The sequence below is a fragment of the Pogoniulus pusillus genome, chromosome 14, assembly GCF_015220805.1.
Source record: "Pogoniulus pusillus isolate bPogPus1 chromosome 14, bPogPus1.pri, whole genome shotgun sequence".
Classification (NCBI taxonomy): domain Eukaryota; kingdom Metazoa; phylum Chordata; class Aves; order Piciformes; family Lybiidae; genus Pogoniulus; species Pogoniulus pusillus.
Window position 1 is genome coordinate 9865137 of NC_087277.1, and position 19527 is coordinate 9884663.

The window sequence follows — 19527 nt, forward strand, 5'->3', positions numbered from 1 at the left end:
TGGTAGGGTAAGAAAAAATCCATCCAACGGTCAACAAAGAGGAGGAAAAGAACAATTGCAGATGAATCAGCTGAAAATGTCATTGACTGGTGGTCAAAATACTATGCTTCTGTGCTCAAAATGCAAAAGGTAAATCACCCAGTATAGCCAAAACTCTCACAGCTGAGTAATGCTGTAAGAGTAGATTTACTGCTGAATGATTCCTCTTTGGGATTACATTTGTAACGCTACATTTGCTCATCGTCTGTTTCCTTTGAAAGGCAAAAGGAATTTTTTCCAGTGAGGGGAAACCTGAAGACAGTAAGTAAATTATTTGCCTTTTTAAATTATTTTGCACTATAACACTGTACTTCTCTGTTGTTTTACTATCAGCACTTAATGTCTGGTAACAGCCAGTATACTGGCCTCTTTCCTCTACAGCTGATCAGATGGTGAGCAGGTGAAAACTTCCCAGTCAGTGTTGGGTTAACCTGAGTTTCCTGTCCATCAAATCCAGCACACAAAGATTTGCAGAGTCAAAGTCCTAAATGGTAGAAGGTGGAGATTATTCTAGTCTTAGCCTGCATTTGTAACATGTTCAGAAACACAATCTCTTCTCAATTTTCAATCCATTTGCAGTCAATGATGCAGGAACAACTTCTGCTGGGAAACTCCATAGGCATGAGTTTTACTTCCATAGCTGAAACATTTTATGTCTAGCTCAGGTTCTAGCAGAATATGTTTTGCACAAGAACCTAAAGGAAATAGCCAAAAACAGGCTCTGTGTGTATGTATATATGTTCTCATGCATGTATATGCTATGGCTTAACAGGTCTTCTCACTATCAGAGTTCTAGAAATTGTATGAAGTTGTTTGGTTGGTTGTTGTAACAAATGTCACTGCTTGAGTAGACAGAGAAAAAAACCCCACAAAGCTGCTATTCAGAATGAAACTATACCATCCTTTGATGCCAGATCTGACTGCATTAAAGATGTTGAGATTGCTCTGGATGGAAGACATGACCTTAATGTCATTCTGTAAAGAGCAGCTAACAGTGTTTTGGTGACCCTCAGGGCTGCTGAGAGATGAGGTCAGTCCATGTGAAGAAAGATTTAAGCCTTCCAGAAAGGTGTGATGTTTGTTTGCAATCAGATGTTTACTTGACATTGTGAGACCCACCCATATGATACTCAGTCACTTGTGGCATATTGTTTTTGACTGATGACTTCAGATCTTGGAAATTCTCTTCTGATCTTTTTTTGGCTTGTGTTTTCACCTTTGATGATAAGCATTATACATACAAGACAGCACTGATATAATATATAAAGATGCCTTGTTTTAGACATTTAGTGCTTCACACACACATGGACTACTCAAGAAATAGCAAGCTAACTCAAAATCCAGACTGCAGACAAAGAAGTGAATCATGTCAGTTTCGTTTTTGAGGGCTCATTGTCTTTTTCATGAGAAGCCTCCATCAGTCTTTGGGGTCTAGCTTGAGGTTAGTCAGACACCTCATCCCACCTCTCATACTTCTAGGCTTTCACAAGATGAGATGCACACTATTTTGTGATACTTTTAAGCAGACAAAGACTTGGACCATCTGATACCTGAGATAGCAATCAGCTTAAATAGTGGCTGGCTTCCAGTTTTAAATAACTCCTAAGTTTTACAGGGAAGTTGTTAAGATCTGTCAGTCTGCATCAGAGAGAAAGTAAAAAGGTGTTCCTGGAGATGGCCAGCAGGGAAGGGGTGCTACAGGGCATAGTCACACTTGATCCATCAAGCTCATCACAAAGACTATTAGCCTCAGAGGAGATAAAATGCTAACTTACTTTCTGGAATGAGAGGTGGAAAAAGAGAGGATTCTATTCTTAGTAGTAGAAAAATGAATGAGAAGGAGCCAAAGAGGCTCTAAAATGTATTTTGCATCCTTATCTGAAGCAGTTTATATGCTTATCTCACTAAAACCTGCACAATGTCATGAAATCTCTGCAGGTAAGCAGATTTCTGACCACATTGCATTGCTAATAGAAGAGGAGCCAGACAAAAAGAAGAAAGATAAGACACTGAAAAAGAAACAAAAAGGAACCCCAAACCTAGCAACATTGCAGGTAAGAGAGAATTAAGGCTGTTAGTTACTCTCCCCCCCAAGGTCTGACATTAGCAGCTGAGTTTAGCAAACCCTCCTTACACTTTAAAATGAGTAAAACACAGAACTATAACAATGGTGCACATCAGTGTGTGTGGACCAGAAGAAACCACAGCCTTACAGGGCAGATGTGACCTACTTGGCCTTAGCCCTTAAACTGACCAGTACTGACACACCCAGAGAGATTCTAGTGACAATTCAGTTTTGTTGTTCACATGCAAAATCTTGAATTTGAAAATCCCTAATTTCATGTTGGAAACACTACAGCCTATTAAGAACTACCTAAAAATGTGCATGGAAAGCATCCCTGCAATTGCCAGTGCATCCTCCCTGGCAGAGAGTGATACTCAGCTCACATTAGATTTAGTTGGGTAGCAATAGAAGGAATTAAAAGAAAACTATAAATCATGCAAAATGACTGGAGAGATGAGGAGGCCTTAAAAGATTAGGCCTGCTTGGTTCAGATTATAGCTGAATAAAGGGGAATTTGAAAGTGCTGTTTGCATTTTTTAAGGCATGGCCCTTGTATTTCACACCAAATAACACATGATAAATTACAAGGGGAGAGTGGTGAAGGAAACCTCCTCCTTTAAAAAATGATTTGGTTATATTTACCTATCCTAAAGCTCTGTCCCCACAAAACTTTATTATTGTCAGGTTTGCTTTCGTGTTCTGACACATGAACATAACAGGATGGGTCAGTACATCAAAAGCACACTGTGGAGAGGAAACAGAAATGAGACCCAGCACATCTACACTGTTTTTTACCCACTCCGGTTCATTCTGACCCTTCTAGAGCCATGTCTGCTTACTGCATTAACATGCTGTTCTAGTAACGGGGCAGGACTTTGGTTAAGGACAAAATGCTCCTGTTTTAAGTGGGGAATTAAGTTTTTTTTTTCCTCAAGGACTTTTGCAAAACCTTGGTTTTATTAAAATCTGTATTTTGAGCCCAAATGGATTTCTAGTCATCCTGTAATAAAAAAAGTTGCTATATTCACTGCACCACACACACAAAAGTATTCTCCTATTTTCAAAGATTTATGAAGGAGATTTGGAGAGTGAATTTAATAACTTTGAGGACTGGGTGAAAACTTTCCAGCTTCTAAGAGGAAAATCTAATGATGAAGTCCATGCTGACTCTGAAGACAGAATAATAGGAAAATTTAAGGTGAGTTTTGATGTTGATTAAATGAGGAATAATTTACAGACTTTGTGGCATACCAAAGATGAAAGAAAAAGATATTGACAGTTTGTTGTAAATAGAACTATCTCTTTTCTTGGATCTAGAGTCTTGTTTTTTCTTTCCCATTATTTGATAGATGCAAGCAGTATCCAGCGCCAGGCATTCACTCTTGTTTTGGAACAAGGAATCACAAGAAAGTTTTAAATCACAGAAAGGGGGAAAGGGATATATTGCATAATCCAGCTTATGCTAATACAACTTTATTATCTCATTATCAGTTACAGCACCTTAAATGTAGTTTGGAGTCATTTAAATGGAGGCCCTTACAGCTACTCCAGCTCTAAAGAGTTGCACAGCCTGATCAGAGCATGACTGAACAATTAACACCGCAGTTCAAAGCAAGAATAATGTTAGTAGCATTTCAAGCACTTTCTAGTTTAGAGGAATTGCTTAAACTCATTGCTACCTCAATTAGTTTGCAATGCAAATGGCTTGCTAGTTGCTTTTAGCAGTATGAGCTACTGAGCAGCAGAAGTCAATATTGATTTATACAGGTTGTGTGGTGGCTGCAAAAATACAGTTGGAGTCTAGTCATGGTGTTGTAAAACTAACCCAGTGGAATTATCAATCTGTAAATATACAGTTAGGGGCAAAATATTATTCTCAGACTATAAATCCTAAGAAAAGTAGATTGAGAACAGATGCAGGTATTAGTCCTTTAATGAAACAGAATGCTAAAAGCCTGCAAGTACTTCTTGCAATCAGCTAGATGTGGTGACAGGAACATGTTTATAGAGCAAAGACATTTTTAAAAGATGATGTTTAGTGTGCTGAAGTCTGTGTTCCCTTTGAGGGAACTGTGGATATATGCATGTGCTGCAGCACAGGCTGCATGAATGATGTTTCATTTGCAGTGGGGTTTTTATGTAAATGATCTGTTTTCGAGGGAGATAACAGACCATGTGTTAACAGGGCTCCTTCTGCATATACCCAAGTCCTAAGGATGGAAGCTTCCTGGACGGAGGGCAGCCCCACATTCTGCAAGGGATACCACCAAACCACTCTGTCAAAGTCCTCATTCGAGTTTATATTGTGGCAGTAAGTAGAGAGAAGAACTTTTAATCATCAAATAACCTGGATGTTTCTTTTGTTTCTGATAGGAGGAGGGGGAACGAACTTAAGCTTGATGTGGATAGATTCAGTCTAGATATTAGAAAGAAATTCATTACAGCCAGGGTGATGAGACACTGGAACAAGTTGCCCAGGGAGGCTGTGCACACCCCTTCCCTGGAGGTGTTGAAGGCCAGGTTGGATTAGGCCTTGAGCAACCTAGGCTAGCAGAAGGTGCTCCTGCTCATGGTAGGGGTGTTGGAACTAGATGATCATTCAGGTCCCTTCCAACACAAACCTTTCTGATTCTACGATCTCTTTTTCCATCTTACTGGTGGGATTCTTAGTATCTGTTCCACCCTTGCAAACTCTCTTGTACTCCAGACCATCTTTTCTCTCTACCCTACAAAAGTGAATGCCAGATTTCCCCAGGGAACCGTAGGCAGCTGGGGTTCTTCAGCCTGGAGAAGAGGAAGCTCAGGGGAGACCTTATTGCTCCCTACAACTACCTGAAAGGAGGCTGTAGCCAGGCAGGGGTGGGACTCTTACCCTGGGCACCCAGCGACAGAACAAGAGGACACAGTCTCAAATTGCACCACAGCAGATTTAGGCTGGATGTTAGGAAGAAGTTCTTCCTAGAGAGAGTGATTGGGATTGGAATGGGCTGCCCAGGGAGGTGGTGGAGTCACCATCCCTGGAGGTGTTTAAGAGGAGGTATAAGGCACTTAGTGCCACAGTTTAATTAATTAGAATAGTTAGGTGATAGATTGGACTCGATGATCCCAGGGGTCTTTTTCAACCTGATTAATTCTGTGATTCTGTGATTTTATACCACATGAAGCCCCTGCACTTCCAGAACACCTGGGAGTGGGAAGGAAGTGTTGTGACCTTGTTGCATTTAAGCAAGCTTCTTGAGGACACAATCTTCCTCCCTAACAGGCATTTAACCTCAGCCCAGCTGATCCAGATGGCAAGTCAGATCCCTACATTGTGCTAAGACTGGGCAACACAGAAATCAAAGACAGGGAAAACTACATCCCCAAGCAGCTAAATCCAATATTTGGAAGGTCAGTAATGGCTTATTTTCTTATTCAGGGGTAATTTCTCCCACTACTACTGCTGTTACTCTTTTACTATTACAATGTGTTTGCTCTATGATGATGTCTAGGGCTAGGACAGAAAACCAGGATGTTTAAATCCACACAGCCTTCTGAACAGGGACCCAGAGACAAGCTGTCTGTAAACATCACCTTTGTATTACCAGTGCTACTTACTTGTTTATGTTGTCAGTGCTACTTATGAGCTTTTTGGCAATAAGTTTCTCAATTTTAAGGAGGTTATTTTTTTTTAAGGTGAGATGGAGTTAGTTTGTAAGAACATTAAGAAAGGTAAACTATACTGTGTTAGAGAGTTACTGTCCCTGGAGGTGTTCAAGAGAAGACTGCATGAGGCATTTAGTGCCATGGTCTAGATGACTGGATAGGGCTGGGTGCTAGGTTGGACTGGATGATCTTGGAGGTCTCTTCCAACCTCGTTGATTCTATGATCCTGACTGCAAAAGCAGAGACTTGAAGAAAAAAGTGTACGGAGAAAAGACAGGAACAGACTCATTCCTCCATAGCATGCTATCTCATGATTTAAGCTCTTTCTTGTTTGAGGTTGAAACTGAACAGTCAATATGATAAACTGTAAATCACAGCCATGAGAGATGCAGTGCCTTTGTTTTAGACAAAGTTAGGAATGGGCTGTTCCTTTGGATAGTTATTACTGCTGTCACCAGTGGCAGCATTGGGGTGAGAGAACCAGCAGCTCCTTCACAGCAGCAGCATCAGTTGTGGTCAACTTGTCCAGCATGGCACTACCAACCTCTAGCAATTCCAGACTCTCCAAACCTCACTTGGTCCAAAACATGTTGCTACAAAGTTGGACTCTGGCCACTTTGAGAAGAGGGACAAAACCTGTCCTGTAGGAGACAAAGCTCAGTTTTACCTGTGCTTTGGAGAAAACTAGAGTCAGTGTTGTGCTAAAGGAGGGTGACCTGTCTTCAACTAATTTGCCAAATCCCTTTAAAAATCACTTTTAGCCCTTAACATCTCAACAATTCCTATCCTTGAAAATGCACTGAGAGAAAGAGAGATCCAGTCTTTACTTCTGTTTATAGCTTTTGTGTGATCATTTTGCTGGATGTCCCCAGACTTCTATATTCAGTACTTAACTTGGAAATCCTGAAAAACAAACAAACAACTCAGAAAAGACAGAGATGTCCCTTTTGGGGGGGTTCTGAAATACAGGTGAGAACTCATACACACAGGTTCATTAGCCTTGTATTTTTCATGCTTACATCTATATTGGTTTTTGGATAAATCATTGCTTCATCCTATTGCTCTGTCTACTTTAAGTAGGAACAATCTTAGAACTGGAGGAGGTGGTAGGCAAGCAGAAGGTAAAATACTTTTACACTCTGTTTCCAGTACTTTCAGATATTTCAGTGAAACAATAACCACTACCAAAACCTCTCACTGCTTATTAGAAGAGGTATCATCTAGATGTTGTTCATTAACTTAGTCTCCTAGATTTCAAAAGTGATTTGATGGCATATAGGTCTCAATTTTTGCTGCAGATCATTTGAAATCCAAGCCACATTCCCCAAAGATTCCTTGCTCACAGTCCTGATCTACGACCATGACTTTGTGGGAACAGATGATCTCATTGGAGAGACTAAAATTGACTTGGAAAACCGTTTCTACAGCAGGCATCGAGCTACCTGTGGGTTACAAAGTCAATATGAAATGTAAGTACCTCTTCAGACAGCAGCAGATCACTCACTGAATTACTTGACTTGAAGCAAAAGTTCCAGATGTGGCTAAACACTATGTTTTCACCAGTATAAAGGTGTCATAGGAAGAATTTTAATTAAAATTCACCAAAGAGCTTAGCAGTGGATTTGGGTAGCTGCCAGCCTCAGTGGGAAGTGGGCATTTTGAAATGAACAACTCTGCTTGTTCATCAAGCATTTCAGATGCTAATCAGTCTGGGTAGAACATACCCGCTTAATTAATTGCCTTTGGAGTGATAACAAAGGCAAATAGGGGGAAAAAATCTGTCAGAAGAGCTATGTCTGAGATCTACTCTGCTCTCCAGTATTCAGCTGCAACTGGAGTGACTGCAGCAAGCCAGTGGGACTGGGGGGTGGGAGCAGAGAGGACTTGCTGGGATGGCTTGTGTCTTAGGGCAGTGGTGCAAAGCTTCTGGCCCATGTCATACAGCTGCACTTTCAAGGACAGTGTCTACAAAGATTGGTTCATGCAGAGAAAGTAAAACTGAAAGAACTCCATTACCCTGGAATGGGGCACTGACTTAAAAGACTTGGATTTGAAGTACTTTTCTTATTAATTTTTCTCTAGTTTACCTACAAAGGGCAGGCTACAAGAAAAAACAATCCAAGAGTACAGACCAAACCCTAATACTCACCTTGCCAGCTCAGTCTTCATTGTGAAGCTTGTCTTGATGTGCTTGTTCCAGGTCTCAGAAAATCTCCACTTCTCTGCATGTGAGAGGCACCAAAAAAATCTCCTTAAATGAAGGTAGAACACATAGACTTGAATCCTTTAGGTAGAACAGGGAATGAGCTCTGGTCATGTTCTTCTTAGGCAGCATGCCAATGTCTGGGCTGCTTTAAGCTATGGAGAAGGCTGCCCCAACTTCTGTTTTAAGTATAAAGAGTGATTGGCCCCAGGATATGAGAAGACAGAGTCAGTTCCTCAAGTAAGTAGTGCAATTCAAAGGAAAAATTTGACTGAGTAGATATCAGAGCCACTGACTGCAAAGCAAATCTCTGCATGGGAAGTCCTGGTTTGCCAGTGATTTTTCATGAAGGAAAACCTCAGCTGTTCCTTTTCATTCTCTGTTCCTTCCTTGCAGAGAAGGGTACAATGCCTGGCGAGATGCAACCAAGCCAAGTGAGATCCTCACTAAGCTGTGTAAGGAATACAGAATAAGAGGACCCTTCATGCGACCAGGGGAGATACAAGTAGGAACAAAAGTCTTTAAGGGACAGACTGTCTTCACAGAAGATGAGAATGGTAATGAAGTAGTTCAGCACTCTTCAGCTGCATTGTAACTGTACCAAAAACCTGCCCCAGCTGGAGCTGGAGCACTCTGAAGCCAGATTACTGGAACCTGGCCCTGCTTTGAAATGTTCTTATTACTGTGGTGGTGGAGATTGTTTTTATATTAGATATTACTGTAGCTTAATTGCTGAGAATCTGTTGGATGATAGAGTTACTGTGGATAATCTGAGATCCCCATGGTAGATGTTGGGGAAACACTTTGGATCAGCTCAAGAGGGGAAAAAAAGGAACTGGTCTTGGAGACGACAGTGGACACTGGCAGCAACATTTTTATTCTCTCTATTCTCTCACCTATGTTTATTGATCTTTGAGTAAATTTCCAATGACAGCCCCTCAAAATAATTCCCATATTGAAAGGAAGGCTGCTAAGGTAGCTCTGTTAAAGGGAGAAAAACTGATCCATTTTTGGCCTCAGAGAGATTAATGGCACTAGTACTGCTGTTTGACTACCAGTGAACAGGATCTCTCAATCAAAATTCTGGCTCACTAAAATGAGTTTCAGATAAACCAGTATCAGACAAGATGATGGAAATCAGACACATGGAAACAGAGAATCAGATGGCAAAGTCCAAATCAGATAGCAAAGTCACCCTTCCTTGTGTGCCATTCTCTGGCATCTCACTTCCTCCAGTGGCCAAGCTGAGCTGGTCAGGAGGTGATGTTTTTGCCCATAGTCTTCAACCCTCTTCCCTTGAGGTGTGACTGGTTCTCCAGGAGGGTCTTTGCTATTGCTTCCATAAGGCAAATAAGGTGTAGAAGTAATTATTAGTGCCTATTTTTTTTAGCTCTGTTACAATTCAAATCTCCTCATTTTTCATGAGCTGTAGAAAGGCTTCACATTTGCAGTTTTCCTTTACAAGAGGAAAGGCTGCTTCCATAGTCCTGTTTAGAAACTGCTGAGGTAATGGTGAAATGATTCTATTTTACAGACAAACTGTTGTTTAAGTGCTAATCTTCTAGTTATCCCAGTGGGTGCCCCTATTTACAATAACTAAATGTATCACAAGACCCTTCTTACTTAAGTGAGATAAATAAAATCTTTTTAACTCAAACACAATTTTAATTACCATCTTGAATAACTAACAGAACATATTGTCAAGAGTTCAAAATTAGAATTCATCTCTCTTTGTTCTTTTTGTTTTCCTCTTTCCTGTAGAGGAGCCAACTGAATCATATGAACATCTCTCCTTAAAGGTTTTACATGCTTGGGAAGAAATCACTGGAGCTGGATACAAACTGGTCCCAGAGCACATTGAGACTCGGCCTTTGTACCATAAGGATAAGCCAGGCTTGGAACAGGTGGAGTAACTCAGAGGTTGTGCTGATGGTAGACGTAGGAGCACTTTTCCTTTCCTCCAGTTGTGGTTTCTGTTGGTACCTGCAAACTTATGAGACAGCATCCAAATGTTGCACCATTATGTGAGGCTTTGTATAGTGTTCATCTGGGAGTTGTCACAGGTGTGTGTTTAGAGCCAGTTATCTAAATACACACTAGTCACACAAGGTCTAACTGCACATTTTCATTCTTTCCAATGCTTTAGTTTATTGAACTAACACAATCTCTGCTTGTATTTAGACTTTGAATCATAGAATCAACCAGGTTGGAAGAGACCTCCAAGATCATCCAGTCCAACCTAGCACCCAGCCCTAGCCAGTCAACTAGACCATGGCACTTTGGTTTTCTCTTTTTCTTCCCTGTTCCTCACGTACTATTTCAATATGGATTTTACCTTGAAGTTGCCAATGTTTGAGCTCAATTCCAATTTTATCACATTCCCAAGAAACTGGTAGAATATATGTATGGAGAAAAAGGATTATAGTAAGTTTATAGATAAACCATAGTTACAGGACAGTGAGCTGGTTGCGAGGACGTAGTAGTTTTGGATGCCAGAATTAATTGTAGAGCCTTTTACATCTCTTAATCTTTCAAAGACTCTCTCTCTTTTCCAGGGTCGTGTACAGATGTGGGTCGACATGTTTCCTAACGACATGCCTCTGCCAGGACCCCCAGTGGACATTTCACCAAGAAAACCCAAAGGGTAATGCTCTGTGCTTTCCTCCCAGTGCAGTGGCATATATCTTCAAAGATTGAGTCTTTCTAGAGTGTCTGGGAAAGTCTATGGAAAAAAAAACCTATCACAACAAACCTCTGTGTTTCAAGGAAAGTTTTCTTAGGTTCACAGGACTTCAAGTCAAACAAGAATGTCCAGTTTGATCTCCTCCATTAAACAACTCAAGGAAATATTGGTGATTTTTCATCAAGGCCTATCACATACCTCTTTTAGAAAGATAGCCCTTTGTCATACAGAGATTGCAGGTGGTGAGAAACAACTGTCCATGATAATTCTGCTGTTGTCATCCACTCATTGAGCTGAAAGAAGTAATTCTGCTTTCACTACCTCTTTCAGCTAGATAGCTTACTTGACCCTGCCTTAGATCTTTAATCCTTTTCAATAGTATTACACCTATTGGGCTTCCAGATGTAATTCAAAGATAAGATCCAGAAACATGTAATGCAGCCACAGCTAAATGAGATTTGGAATAGTCTTCTCTCAAATTTTATATTGATACTTATGCTGCTTTGTATGCAACACTACACATAGTTCTTCAAGCTAAATCATAGAATCAACCAGGTTGGAAGAGACCTCCAAGATCATCCAGTCCAACCTAGCACCCAGCCCTAGCCAGTCAACTAGACCATGGCACTAAGTGCCTCATCCAGGCTTTTCTTGAAGACCTCCAGGGACGGTGCCTCCACCACCTCCCTGGGCAGCCCATTCCAATGCCAATCACTCTCTCTGTGAAGAACTTCCTCCTAACATACAGCCTATACCTACCCCAGCACAACTTGAGACTGTGTCCCCTTGTTCTATTGCTGGTTGCCTGGCAGAAGAGGCCACCCCCCACCTGGCTACAATGTCCCTTCAGGTAGTTGTAGACAGCAATTGACTGTAGGTGAAGCAAAACCAAGCAAGAGTTCTCAGCCCATCCAGTATCTAGTTTACTCCAATATTTTTGCAATGCATTTATTGAGAAATTTGTTTGAAGAAGCCTCAGGTACTATTACTGTATTGTTTATGTCTGAGCAAAAAACAGTGTCATAAACCCCAGCTTCATTTCCTTTTCTGTTCCAAAAGCCAAGACTTGACAGACTTGTCTACATAGCAATTACTTTCCTCAGACTAGAACTTTCTATATAGCTCCTTAACAAACATTTTCCTGCCCAAAAAGACTTTAAAACAATCTTGCTGACAAAGCTAAATCGTTGCTGTCATTTCTGCAGTCTACAAAGGCAAGGGGAAATGCTGTCAAAATAGAAAGCAAGCAAACACTTTCTCACCTTGCTGAGAAATGCACGTGCTCTACAGCAGAACAGTCTACAGGTTCCATAAGGCTTCAACTACTTTGTCAGTGATCTTCAGTTGAACAAGGCTCTGCTGGAGCATTACAGATAAAAGTTGGCTTGGCTGTCATGGTTGGCTCTACAACCAAGGATATCTGGTAAATACTGGGCCAAACTGCTTTACACTTGAGATTGAGGCTGTTTGGATGGCAACATACATGTTGGTGTTCTCAAACATAGGTTTGGGGGTTTGTATTTTGCAGTCCACACAATGATTCAAAGCACACCTATCTTTTTGAGCATCCATTTTTTTTTGTCACCTGCATCACTGTATTTCAATTCAAGCTTCCTGCGTTTTGGATGGCCATAAATGGCAGTACATAGGGACTGGAAAGAATGGGAAACCTTTGATTCCTTTTCCTACTGCTTCTAAAGGTGACTGTGCTTGCTTGAACACATATATCTATAAGCAGTGGTTCTCCTCCCTTTTAATGCACTGGGTTGCAGCAAATACAATGTTTTTAGACATTTCTTCTGAAAGTTATCTTTCAGGCAGCTCTGATTTTGTCAGCAAGCTGCTTGCTGTTTTGCAGACCGTTCTGATAATGTTGTTGAGATCAACTTTACCTTGTTTTGCTGCAATGCTTTTGTGAAGAAAAAATTAAACCAGACACAGAAAAAGCAAGGAATTGTCCTTCCCAGTGACCCCAGCACACTACAAGAGCTGAGAGGAGCTACCACTCTATCATGAGACTGTTGTAAATAGAAGAGGCCTGAGGCCAATGCCATTTAAGGTGTTTTGTACAAATACATCATTTCTCACTTCATAAAAGCATGATTTGATAGAGGCTTACATTGTCTGACCAGAGCTTGATTATAAACAGGCCTACTTCCTTTTCTTTTTCAGTTATGAACTGAGAGTAATAATCTGGAATACACAAGATGTAATCCTAGAAGATGAAAATATCTTTACAGGGCAAAAATCAAGTGATATATATGTAAAAGGGTAAGTTATTCAAGGACTTGTCTTCAAAAGAGCAAGAACCAGCTACAATCAGTTTAGACTTTAATACTGAGTGCTAAAATCAGTCTTGGGACATGGAAACAGAATTTACTTGTGTGGCACACGGATGCAGGGTGATCAGCAGTGGATAAACAACTGATTCTGTCTTCACCCGTCTCAGAGAAGACAGATATCTTGGCCAATAGGAAACAGACAACTAGCAATTTGGAGTCTGATCAAAGCAAATCCTTTTCTCACTCTCAGCTTTTGATCATTGCTGGCCACTGCAGCAGCCTGTGCCATGGCTGTGAGGTGGCCAAGATCACGAACCAGGGCTGCTGCTGTGTGTCACAGTCCTGAACTGTGCATTGCCTCCTACTGATTAGGTAGGAGTTAGTGAAGGATCATGCCCGTAACCAAGTAACCACAACCACAATTCAAGGTCCCCTGGTGACTGCAGTGCTTTCCACTATGTGCTTGCCATAGGTGGATAAAGGGCCTGGAAGATGACAAGCAGGAGACAGATGTACACTACAACTCCTTGACCGGAGAGGGCAACTTCAACTGGCGCTTTGTGTTCCCGTTTCACTACCTCCCAGCAGAGAAGCAAATGGTGGTTAGTAAAAGAGAAAATATCTTTTCTTTGGAGAAGACAGAGCGCAAAATACCTGTTGAGCTGGTGCTTCAGGTGTGGGACTTCGAAAGACTCTCTTCAGATGATTTCTTGGGTAAGTATGCAGTGGATCTGCCTGAACTGCACCTGAGGTCTCCCTGGGCCTGTATTTTGTAAACGTGGTGTCTGAGCCCCAACTTCAGCTTTTCTTTCTCTAAAGCACCACACTGTAAACTTACATGTTTCTTGGAGAAGGCATGATTAGGAGCTCAGGTGCCAGAGCAATCCAAACGAATGATTCACAGTACAGAAAGACCTCCAGTTGTGAAGCTTGGTTTCAAGCTGCTTGCATTGCTCCATGTATCTTATCTGGAAGCTGCCGTTTGAATGCCTTTGTGTCTGTCTGCTCTCTGAGCGTTGTCACTTCATCCTCCAGGCACTCTTGAACTGAACCTGAATGGATTCCCTCGAGCAGCAAAGACAGCCAAGAGCTGTGACTTAGGAGTAGTTGTGGCAGCAAGTGAAGAAAACAAGATCTCCATCTTTCAGCAGAAGCGCATTAGGGGCTGGTGGCCTTTCATCAAGGCTGGGGAGCTCACAGTAGGCACCTCATTATGGATGATCTGCTTTTCTCTGGGATTTATATGCTCTGCTGAGATCCTAAGACAAATAGATGCTGATTTTGGATATGACATCTAAAGAACAATCACCACTGATTAATCCATAGGACTCCTCTAAACACTTTAGTGATTACCTCTACATTTGATTCTGATAATCACAGGCAACCAGAACACTTTGCACTACTTCTTTGCTATTCATCTCTCAGCATTCTTGATGGGTAGAGTGGAAAACCAGATCTTTCCAGACAACTTTATGTTATCTGAAGAAATCTTGAGAGAAATCTCACCTGGTTATTTATTTCTTTACTATTTATTCTCACTTCAACTAGAGTGAAGAAACTGATTTTGGAGTCTACCATTTTTCCTCTTGCTGGTGACACCTCTCAAGTAGAAAGAGCACAGTTCCCTCTCCTTGCTGAAGTGTACTCAATAAGCCAATATTTTTTTTTTTGGTTTAGGTGGGAGGATACAATTGGTATAGAGGAATTCAAAGGACAATGACAGCCTCCCCAAAACTCTACAAGACTTGTTACATTGCTACTGTCCTCTTAAGAATATAAATAGTGTCACACAAATTTTCGCTTACTGAAAGCCTCCAGCATAGCAAGGCTGGCAGCAGGATGTAAATCTCACTCAGCATGTGCCCAGCCATCTATCTCAGGGGTTTCTGCTGAGGCTTTTCTTCCTAATATTGTCATGCTTTCCCTGCATGATCTGGAGCTACACTGAAATTCTCAGTGTTATGCAGAACTTTTACATTTCCCTTGTTTTTAAGGCTCCTTTGTACTGTTAGAGCAGCGTAAATGAAAGACAGCTCAGATTCTCTGTTTCCTAGGTGGAGTGTGTGGATCTAGGCACGAATTACATTGCAATAGTTAACCCTGCTTGTGGTCTTTGGAAGGATTAGTGTGGGTGGAGTCTTTCTAGGTGTAATCAGATCCCTGTGGGGCACAAACCAAGAACTATAAACTCCTTTTGTGTAACAGTATAGTCCTGTAGTAGTGTAGCCCTCTACAAATTCACCTGCTTTCACAGTATCACAGTATCACCAAGGTTGGAAGAGACCTCACAGATCATCAAGTCCAACCCTTTACCACAGTGCCCAAGGCTAGACCATGGCACCAAGTGCCACGTCCCCTTGATAGAGGATTTTTCTCCCTTTCCAAGGGTTTTCCTAGCCCTCACACACCTTTCATATTTCTGTCCATGCCAGCAAAAGGAATATTTTAATAAAAGACTATAATCTTCAAGTTCATTACCCTCTTCAGACTGAAGATAACTGCTCTTTCCATGGATTTAGTGAATGGGCTCTACTCCCAAATCCCTACTTTACCTCTCTTTTCTAGCAAAACTGAATCTTTCCCCTTCAGTCCACTTCAACTTCTTGATCCCTTTGTCTTCAACATCAATCTCTTTCATCTGCATCCTTCTTCCTGCTCAGATCTGTGCTGAATCCTGGTCACTGGCCATAGATTAACACGAAAGTACAGAGTAGGAAAATAACAAATACATGAAAGGGCATTTGCCTGGGGTTTATTCATTGCATATTTTATGAAGCTGATTTGCTTTACCCACTCTTAACTGATACTGGAATCTTTAAATCTCTGTGGGTGTTTTTTTTTAATCCTTTGTCTTAATCTGTAGTGGAGATAGTACTGAAGAATATACTTGGCTGAACAGAGAAAAGGGAGAATGTCTCTGTTGCCTAACACAGATAGAAATAACAATGTATTGCTGTGAGTGCAGGGGGGGAAACAAATATTTAACCCATATTTAGGAAGCTCTAACTTCCACAGTATATGTTACAGTTGATACTGATAGTCCAAATAACTTGGATTACCTCTTTCTACTGCAAGATATAGCAGACATGATCTTTAATAAATGTTGTCACTCAGTAAGCTCCAGTGGATTTTCACAACGAAAACAAGCAGTAAAGCAGCAGTTATATAACACCATGACTTTTCTGACTTGTAGAAACTATCAGTAAGTTGGTGCTGAACAAGTAAGTTGGTGCTGAACAAGTAAGTTGGTGTCACATCTCTGAGCATCATCTCCTGGACAGCCTTCAAGAAAATTCATTCTGGATCCACCTGCCAGACCCTTATTCTGTTGGCCTGAACAGGGCTCTAGGACTGCCTAGTATTTTCTTCACACAGATCTCAGTTTTGGCCATCTTTATTTTGTGAACTGATACCCCCACAGCTCAATTGCTCCAGCACCTGTGACTGGCTGAATTTCCCCCCATTGTCAGGCTGCAGCTTGTCCATGTCAGTAATGTAATCTTCCAGCTCTGGCAGGACATGTGATAGATATAAGACAGTTATTTTCAGATGAATGAAGTTATGACTCAGAAAATGTATTTTTGGGCCTGGAAGAAAATATCCTACCTCTTTTTCCTCATGGTTCTTGAGCATAATCAGGCACTTGATGCCTGAGCTTTCCTTCATGCTTTCTCTTTAACTGCAAAGATTTTATTTTATTTCTTATAATCAATTTCCTTCACCCTCAGCTGGTTTCATGATTTCTCCCCAAGCCAAATCTTCTTGTGATTTAGTGATAACAACCCAGTAGCAGATGCTTACATGTGATGTCTCTGATTTAGGGCAAGGTGGAAGCTGAGTTTCACTTAGTCACAGAAGAAGAAGCAGAGAAGAATCCAGTAGGCAAAGCCCGAAAGGAGCCTGAGCCCTTGGAAAAACCCAAGTGAGTAGGAGCATACTCATTAACAAAGCTGGGGGCAGAGTCATTCAACAGGAGATGGGCAAAACCAGGTCTCCTTGCTCCTCTCCTGGCTTTTCTCCTCTTTCCTGCTTGTAACCTTGAGCAAGCCACTTGTCCAAGTGGTGCATTGCTTGGCTGCTGGAACTTTTACCCTCCAGGTTAGCTGAAATGCCTTCTTCTGGAAACTCACATAACTGCATCCATCACTGCATGTTTGTCCTCAGCTTGAGCTCACATGTTCCACACCTGACCTAGCATGCCATTACCTCTTAAACTATGCTAACTTAAACCATGTACCAAACACCTCAGTTTGGTTGCCTAAAAAGATTGGGCAGTTTGTATTTATTACATAAACAGGATACTTATAAGCCATTAATGTTTAAGTGCCTTAAAATGACTGCATGCAATATTTCCTGTGTGCAGTTCCTTTTTGTTTGATCATCAGGAGTCTTGCTATTAGGAAACAAGAATTTTGGATATTAGGAACATGTTTTTCACTGAAAGGGTTTCTTCTCCCAGGCAACCAGCAATAGGACAAGGGGACACAGTCTCAAGTTGTGCCAGGAGAGGTATAGGCTGGATGTTAGGAGGAAGTTCTTCCCAGAGAGAGTGATTGGCATTGGAATGGGCTGCCCAGGGAGGTGGTGGAGTCATCATCCTTGGAGGCATTCAAGAAAAACCTGGCTGAGGCACTTAGTGCCATGGTCTAGACTGGCTAGGGCTGGGTGCTAGGTTGGACTGGATGATCTTGGAGGTCTCTCCAACCTGGTTGATTCTATGCTTCAAGCACTAGAACAGGCTGCTCAGTGGAGTCGTTGTTGCTGGAGAGATTTAAAAGATGAGTAGATGTGGTGCTTATAGACACAGTTTAGTGGTCGTCTTGGCAGAGTTAGGTTAGCATTTGGACTTGATGAGTTGTGAGGGTCTTTTCCTATTGAAATGATCCTGTGATTCTATGATTCTAAGAATTATCTGGATACATCTAAAGGAGCCTTAGTTGCTACATTTCAGTGGAAAACTCACCTTTGCATACATATATTTGTTTGTGCATAAATTAATCAAGTGCAGGTAAAGCCACATAGAGCATGAAAATCAGGTGATGCAATGATACAACTTTGACAAATATATCCCTTTTTAAAAAACACTTTGTCATCAAAGGATGAAGATGCTTAGTTTTCATCATAAGACTTTTTAATGAGTACATTTTAAGTGGTTTATCAAAGGCATATAATCTAGAAAGAGCGTTTCATATTTCAGTATTTGTCACATTAAAACAACATTATCAGCTGAGGTTTTCACATTCAGAGAAGAGGTACTTCTAATCTATTTTGGCTCAAGTACTTTGTTCTATTAATGAGCTAGATTTAGAAAGAAAAGGAGAAAGAAAGAAAGAAACTAAGAAAGAATGAGAGAGAAAGAAAGAAAGAAAGAGAAAGTAAGGAAAGAAACTAAGAAGGAAGGAAAGAATCTGAGATGGAAGCCAAGAAACTAAGAAGGAAGGAAAGAAACTAACTGATGTTATATTTCCTGCTACCAAATTTTCTACAACTCATTTGCTAACCATAATGACAGTCATTTCACATTCTGTTTAATTTTGCTGATAAATATCTCAGGATAAATATAAAAAGGGAGGAAAAAAGCATAGAGATGGAATTGCCAGTACCACCACGAAAGGTTTAATTTTCCTCTGAAAATCAGAGGCATCAAAGGCTTGTTGAAAATTAGCCTTGGAGAGACTTTAATCAATCATTTCACCCAACTATTTACCTAAAGGCAGGATGACCTATGTCCATCTGAAAGAATCCCAGTAATGGAAATTAAAGCACTGCCTTACAGGGGACATAGGACTTGGATAGCTCTGAAACACTTGTGGTGAGAAGCAATCAGCCAAGGCAGTTTTTAGAGGAACTGTAGTGTGTAATAGGAGGATTACATGTACAGAAGGCTGTCAACAGGATGCACAAAGGCACCATCTGATTTTCCTCACATGTTTTCAGGCCTTTCTATACAAACTAGACAGCCCAGGGCTCCAAGGCTTTTCACCTCGGGGTCATTTTATCCTCAGAAGGGGGCGTTTTATCTGCTAAAAGGTTGTCATTAGCCTTTGGGCCCTTTCTCTGCTGCACAGCCAGCCTGGAGATGCTTTGAACCAGAAACTCTGAAACCAGAATCTACCTCCAGACATTGCACTGAGTATTCAGAGTGCCTCCACATCTAGATTTTCATGATGAAACACACAAACAATGCATGGCTCAACCCAGTTCTACTCTTAATCGAGATGTGTACCTCCATTACATTAAAATAAGGTTGAGGGTAGCCCATCTCAGAAGCAAGCCACTCAGGCTCCTTTTGTAGCTGATCATGTACAGGGTGGGGGAATCATCCCACTTACTTAATAGATATATCTTAAGAAAGGAGCTGAAGAAGGAGATGGATTGCTTTTCAGAAGGTCTTTCTTCTCCACATGCAGACAGCCCATGACTGACCAAGCTGAGCACTTAAGGTTTAAAGTTATGCAAAATAAATCCTAAGGTTACTAAAGTTGTGTTAGCCTGTGGATAGTAAAATATTGTTTTAGCTACACCCTCTCTTACCAGACAGAAGAGAAACTAATAGCTGAAGACATGGTATGCCTCCCTTTGATACAGCTGGTATTAAAGTTTACCATCT

The 19527-nt window shown here is 41.1% G+C and overlaps 2 protein-coding genes across 4 annotated transcripts in view; one reads left to right on the forward strand and one right to left on the reverse strand.

Annotated features, from left to right (window-relative positions):
• Positions 1-19527, reverse strand: part of LOC135181246 (annexin A13-like) — a 261747-nt gene that overhangs the window by 139341 nt on the left and 102879 nt on the right. The window lies entirely within an intron of this gene.
• FER1L6 (fer-1 like family member 6) overlaps positions 1-19527 on the forward strand; it is an 87777-nt gene that overhangs the window by 65595 nt on the left and 2655 nt on the right. The window contains exons 27-40 of the mRNA XM_064154243.1: positions 7-129; positions 261-300; positions 1978-2093; positions 3171-3302; positions 4290-4415; positions 5367-5494; positions 7048-7218; positions 8349-8509; positions 9714-9856; positions 10508-10596; positions 12808-12906; positions 13390-13631; positions 13953-14116; positions 16739-16839. Of these exons, the coding sequence (XP_064010313.1) occupies positions 7-129; positions 261-300; positions 1978-2093; positions 3171-3302; positions 4290-4415; positions 5367-5494; positions 7048-7218; positions 8349-8509; positions 9714-9856; positions 10508-10596; positions 12808-12906; positions 13390-13631; positions 13953-14116; positions 16739-16839 (1835 nt within the window). The remainder of the gene's footprint in view (positions 1-6; positions 130-260; positions 301-1977; positions 2094-3170; positions 3303-4289; positions 4416-5366; positions 5495-7047; positions 7219-8348; positions 8510-9713; positions 9857-10507; positions 10597-12807; positions 12907-13389; positions 13632-13952; positions 14117-16738; positions 16840-19527) is intronic.